The sequence below is a fragment of the Lactuca sativa genome, chromosome 1, assembly GCF_002870075.4.
Source record: "Lactuca sativa cultivar Salinas chromosome 1, Lsat_Salinas_v11, whole genome shotgun sequence".
Taxonomy (NCBI): Eukaryota; Viridiplantae; Streptophyta; class Magnoliopsida; order Asterales; family Asteraceae; genus Lactuca; species Lactuca sativa.
The window spans coordinates 27,773,031-27,779,044 of NC_056623.2; the positions used below are offsets into that span (position 1 = coordinate 27,773,031).

At 44.5% G+C, this 6,014-nt stretch overlaps 1 protein-coding gene across 1 annotated transcript; it reads right to left on the reverse strand.

Annotated features, from left to right (window-relative positions):
• Positions 1-830: 830 nt before the first annotated feature.
• On the reverse strand, positions 831-1,543 carry LOC111876299 (uncharacterized). Its single transcript, XM_023872848.1, has 2 exons — positions 1,496-1,543; positions 831-1,442 (listed from the first exon to the last, which is right to left on the reverse strand). The coding sequence occupies exons 1-2, from the start codon at positions 1,541-1,543 to the stop codon at positions 831-833; spliced, it is 660 nt and encodes a 219-aa protein (XP_023728616.1).
• Between the last annotated feature and the right edge of the window lie 4,471 nt (positions 1,544-6,014).

Below are 6,014 nucleotides of genomic sequence, written 5' to 3' on the forward strand. Positions count from 1 at the left end.
AATATGAGCCCATAAAGCATCAGGATTAGAAACAAGCCTCCATCTCCATTTTAGCAGCAAAGCTTCATTAAAAGCCATTAACTTACCAATTCCGAGACCACCATTAACTTTATTGGCTAAAAAAAGTTTCCACTTAACCCAAGACATACACTTTTCTTCAAGATTAGCACCCAAAGAAATTGCTCTAGCCGTTTCTAAACACTTCGCAACTTTAATAGGGATTTTAAAAAAGAGAAAAATAATAAATACCCAAGGCATCAAGAACTGAACGAATAAGGGTATACCTCCCGCCAATAAACACCATGCTAGTTTTCCAACCATTCAAATTCGAAGAAAACTTGTCAAAATCAGTTTCCAGTTTTAATTAAAGACATATGCAAGCCGATAGGAACACCAAGATACTTGAAAGGAAAAAAAATCTGCCTCACACCCGGCTACACTAGAAAACCCGAGAACCTTAGAAGTCGCAAAAAATTCTATTCAGACCATTTACCTACAAAAATTGCATCATCATCATAAAGAAGATGAGATAACTGAATCTTATTACCTACCGCTTTGAAATGTTTAAAAATGTTCAACTCCACCACATCAAACATCGCAACATTCAGAGCCTCCACGGCAAGGAGAGAAAGAAAAGGAGACAAAGGGTCTCCTTGCCTAAGACCTCTTTCCAAAGTAAATTCTACAGTCGGACTTCCATTCACCTAAACTGAAGATCTAGAAGGAGTAAGACACGCCGTAACCCAAGAGATCCAATTGGGGCCAAACCCCAAAAATTGCATAATCTTGATCAAGAAATCCCAAGAAACGGATTTGTATCTCCATACCAACTAAAGAACCCACCACCTTAGCAATACGATTGCAAGAGTTTTTGCAATGATTTTGAAAATAATGCCAATAAGACTAATTGGAAGAAAGTCATTAACCAAGATAGGATATTTCACCTTAGGAATTAAAGTGGTAAACGAAGAATTGAAACCAGGAGGGATGTACTTTCTAATACTAAGATCACTCGTATAACTAAACACATCATCCTTGAGATAATCCCAAAACCGTTTAATAAAATAAAAATTACACCTGTCAGGGTCTGGTGCCTTATCCACCACACAATCCCACATAGCCTGCTTTATTTCTTCCTCACAAAAAATCTTATCCAACTCCTCTATTTGCTCTGGACTAACGCAAGAAAAACGAGAGCTTCTCAGTTCAAAAACCAAAAAATACACCTCCTTCAATTTTTCGCAAAAGAAATTAAAGAATTCATTTTTAACAGAACTTGGATGAGTATTCCAAACACCATCAATAAGAATACCACACACCGCCATTTGACGTCTTCTACGCTTCAACAAACCGTGAAACATTTTTGAGTTTTCATCACCCTCCTTAGCCCAAACAAATTTTGTTTTTTGACTTAAATCACTTGCCTCATCATTGTCGATTTTCTTAAGAAAACAAATCAAAGAAGACCATTCGTCAAAAAAATATTTGGAGAAACCCCGTCATCAATCTCTTTATAAATTTGAAGCAAACGATTAACCGTCATCATCTTTTGTCCCTCTCTTTTTTTCTTTCTCCTCCACCACCCAAGAATGGATTTTGTTTTTAACAATCTTCATGTAGCACCTGGTTCCCGGTACGTACTCCTTGTAATTAACATTTTTAAAATAATGCATTTTTTTCCTTGGACTCGATGAGTTGATGGACCAACTCGCCGAGTAGGAACGGGATAAGACGCGGGGACTGAACTTTGGACTCGGCGAGTAGACCTTGTTTGAGCAAAAACCTTAATCCGAGTGTTTGCACCCTATTTAAATGCTCTATCTTGGCCTCCTTTGTCCCTAACACTTACAGAGAGCTGAAAAGCGAAACCCTAGCCCCCATTTTGTTCTTGAGAGTGATTTTGGCTTTATGAAGAAGGTTTGGAGCTTAGAAGAAGAAGAAAGAGGTTGTAATGTGCAACGAGGGGAGGTAGATCCGGAATCTACACTTCAATAGGCTTCTATTCAGGTAGAAAAGCCCCTAGCTTGATCACTAGTTCTTTAGATTCCTTTTTTCCCTAAAATGGTGGTTTTCAAGCCCTAAAACACCATACTCCTTGTGTTTGTGCTTAATGACCCGAAAGGACTTCAAATCTAGACATTATGGACGTATTATAAGTATAAAGTTTCTGTGGTTGGAGTGATTGAGGTCCCCATTGGGTGTATGACCTCATAAAAAGCTTGGATTTGCCTTTTGGAGCTTGTAGAGCCATGCATGCACGTAAAGTTTGCAACTTTACGTGATAAGCATGCCCTATGAACATAGATCTATGGTTTTGAAGCATTGCATGTCTCAGATTTGGTCTATATGGGAAATGGATCAAGGGACTCGGCGAGTCCTATGAAGATTGCATGGTACTCGACGAGTTGTTCTTCAAACTCGGCGAGTCCGATGAACTGTTACTGATTGAGAGGGGTTTAAGTGTTGGAGGTCCAACCCTTCATATCTGCACGCGGAATTAGCAATCTAGCGTGTAGCAATAGTCCCAAAAACCCAAATCCTCAAAAAAAGATGCTCTGGTGAGGATTTGGAAGCGAGCAGAAGATCTACTCGTGGGGACTCGGCGAGTTGTTCTTGGACTCGGCGAGTTGAGTCGAGAGTCGGTTCAATCGTCCCATGTAGTGAGTTAAGGGTGACTCAGTGAGTGGGAAGAAGGACTTGTCGAGTAGGACCGGGTTAGTAGGAGAAGGACTCGGCGAGTCTATGCCATGACTCGGCGAGTCCAGTCAACTGGAAGTTGACTTTGACCAAGGAGTTGACCTTGGACTAGGGGAGGGTCAGTCATTTGACCTAAGGGTATTTATGAGTGTCTAATCTATGTTTATGATTTATAGCCGGAGGTTTACCGGTTCAGCAGTCAGGCGCTCAGCAAGCAGACTTTCAGCAGCTACTTTCGAGGTGAGTTACCTTCTAGTAGCAGTGGGTCAACGGCCACAATGCCGGCCCACCAGTAGGAGTTGTATGATTGGATGATTGTCTCTGTGATATTCATCTAGGGTTGCTACTACCTGTGTTATGTTTATGTGCTAGTATGATATGATGCCATGTGCTAGTGACAGTAGGGGAGATAGTCCCCGATTTACCTGTCGCTATGGCCGAAGGGGCAGTCATGCCCAACCATGCTAGATAGATTATGTGATATGTGTTATATGGTAGTAGTAGGGGGTGAAATAGTCCCCAACATCTGGTTGAGAGGACCGAAGGGGAGACCAGCACCCAGATATGCTAGTTAGTATCCGGTCGAGAGGACCGAAGGGGAGGCTAGCACCCAGATATGCTAGCTAATATCCGGTCGAGAGGACCGAAGGGGTAGGTCGGGCACCCAGATATGCCTGACAATATATGTTTGATATGTGGTTATATGGTATGTGGTACAGTGGGGGAACTCACTAAGCTTCGTGCTTACGGTTTTTAGTTGTTGTTTCAGGTACCTCTTTAGCCAAGGGGAAGGAGCTGGCGCGGTAGCGACATATCACACACACGCTCTTGTTTTTCCGCACTATGAGACATTTTGGGATTTGTACTCTGATATTATTATGATTTACATTTTGGTTTACTGAAACGAGACATGTTTTATTAAATGATATGGTCGAATGATATTTTGTTACAAACGTTTGCAAATCACTTAATTAAAAATGAAAATTTTGTCCCGTATTTTGGGGTGTTACAAGTTGGTATCAGAGCCTTGGTTTGAGGGATTCGGATACACCTTCGGGGGTGTCTGAACACAAATCGAGGGATTAAGGAATTTTGAAAAAAAAAAGTTTTATAAAGGATTAAGTAAAGAGTTTTAAGAAAGAACGAAGTGTGTGATGTGCGCGACTGGCCAAGCTCAAGTAAGTATTCCTCAAAGTACCCATACAAGTTTATGTTATGTTTATCAGTTTCAGTAGAACAGCATGCTAGAATAGGACTAAGGATCTAGCAGTGATGCCTTATGTGCCTACTTTATGTGCTTCAGCTTATGAGAATTGCATGCTAGTAATGAGTAGACAGTAGTAGGACAGCCTATTTAAGTTATGCCTGGTAGTATGAGTGTAGCATTATATGCTAGTTCAGCTTCTCACAATGAAGACATATTTGCTTGAGTAGTTTTCCTGCATCCGAATGCTGCTTGCTTTGTGCTTAGTAGGACTCTGAGTGATGGGAGTTAGTCATTAGGTGAATACGTCACGTCACATATGATCAGGGTTGAATAATCTCAGAGTGTTGGATTTGGCCCTATTGCGTAGCTCTTGTTTGAGTCTAGCCGTTGTAGGGACGAGTATGTTACTCGAAGGATTATCTGATCCTCATCACATGTGATGGTATTCAAGTAATGGCTAATTGGAATTACAAGGAAGCCTTCAACAGTTGAGGACCAGTTTGGGTGGAGTCAGAGATTTTCCCTAGGGCAAGCCTAGAATGGGAATAGCAGTGATTAGTAGTAGTGAAAGGGATCTGGTGGAGTCGAGGCAGTCCTTAAAGAGGGTACACATAGATGGGGAAGGTAGTATGGGCTCGTACTATTGAAAGCAGAGGATCCGTACCCGAACTAAGGAAGGTCGAGACAAGACCAGGGAACTTGAAACATGTGTGATCCCTTTAGAGGTATCAGTATCACTAATGGTTGCCTGTGTGTATTGCAGAATGGTGGTACTACGTCAGAGGCCAACGGGTGGCAGTTCTGGAGAGGGATCGGGTTCGGGATCAGGATCCGAGCCAGTAGATGAGAGGCTACGTGAGTTCATCGCGTCAGAGATCACCAGGGGCATCCTTGAGTCGACCCCCATCATTTTCTGGTCGATCAAGGAAGGGATAGTCGAGCTGAAGGAGGACCGCCTCAGGGCATTCAAGAGTGAGATGGCATCTGGCCAGTCAGGATCTCGCACACTGTCCTTCAAGGACTTCAGGGGCAGTGGTGCGCCGGATTTTCACGGGGCGAAGGACCCCATAGCTGCCAGGCGATGGATTCTAGACATTGGGTCTGCACAGTTGACTAGCTTCTGCCCCGAGGGGTCGAAGGTGAGATTTGCAGCAGGATATTTGAGAGACCGAGCTAGAGATTGGTGGGAGTCCGTCAGTGACTCGTTGGGAGCCTCGGCTGTTGAGGCGATGACCTGGTCGGACTTTTTGACCAGGTTCAGGGCAGAGTTTGCGCCGGCTGTCAAGCTTCAGCAGCTGGCCAGGGAGTTTTTAGATATGAGGCAGACGACAGAGACTGTGGCGGAGATCACCGCCAAGTTCCGGGAGAGGGCGTTGTTGGTACCCCAGTACACGGGTGATGAGAATATGAGGAGGACCCGCTATCATGACATGCTACGAGCTAATATTCGGGAGCATGTCAGTTTTTCAGCTTGCCCTACCCTGGACTCTATGATTTTCAGGGCAAGGAAGGGGGAGATAGATATGGAGCACATCCGGAAGAGGAAGGCAGAAGAGGGGCATGTTATGGGGGCTTCGGGGAAGAAGCCCAAGGGACTAGATGCGGGGCCGAAAGGCCAACAGGGGCGGGGCCACTGCAGGAAATGCGGCAAGACGCACAAGGGAGCGTGCAAGTTGTGATCGCCAGGCTGCTATAAGTGCGGCAAGTCAGGGCACTTCAGCAGGGATTGTACCGCCCCTGCACCTGTGATACAGACGTCTGAGTTGCTATGTTTCCATTGCAACCAGAGGGGCCACAAGAAGGTCAGTTGCCCCGAGTTGACAGCAGCATCGGCGCTAGTGAAGGCGCCAGCTCCAGCGACCCTGCGGATCACTGATGGCCGGTAGGGCGAGGCAGAGGCTCCAGTGGTGAGGAGCCGGGCGTTTCAGCTGACTACCGAGGAGGCACGCGCCGCACCCGATGTGGTAACGGGTATGATTCTTTTCCTCTATTTTATTTATATGATGTTATGATATTGATATGTGCTCTGTGTTTATGCATTAGGATCGTTCCATGTAAACGATATCCCAGTTCAGGTGTTGTATGACTCGGATGCCACCCGATCGTTTGT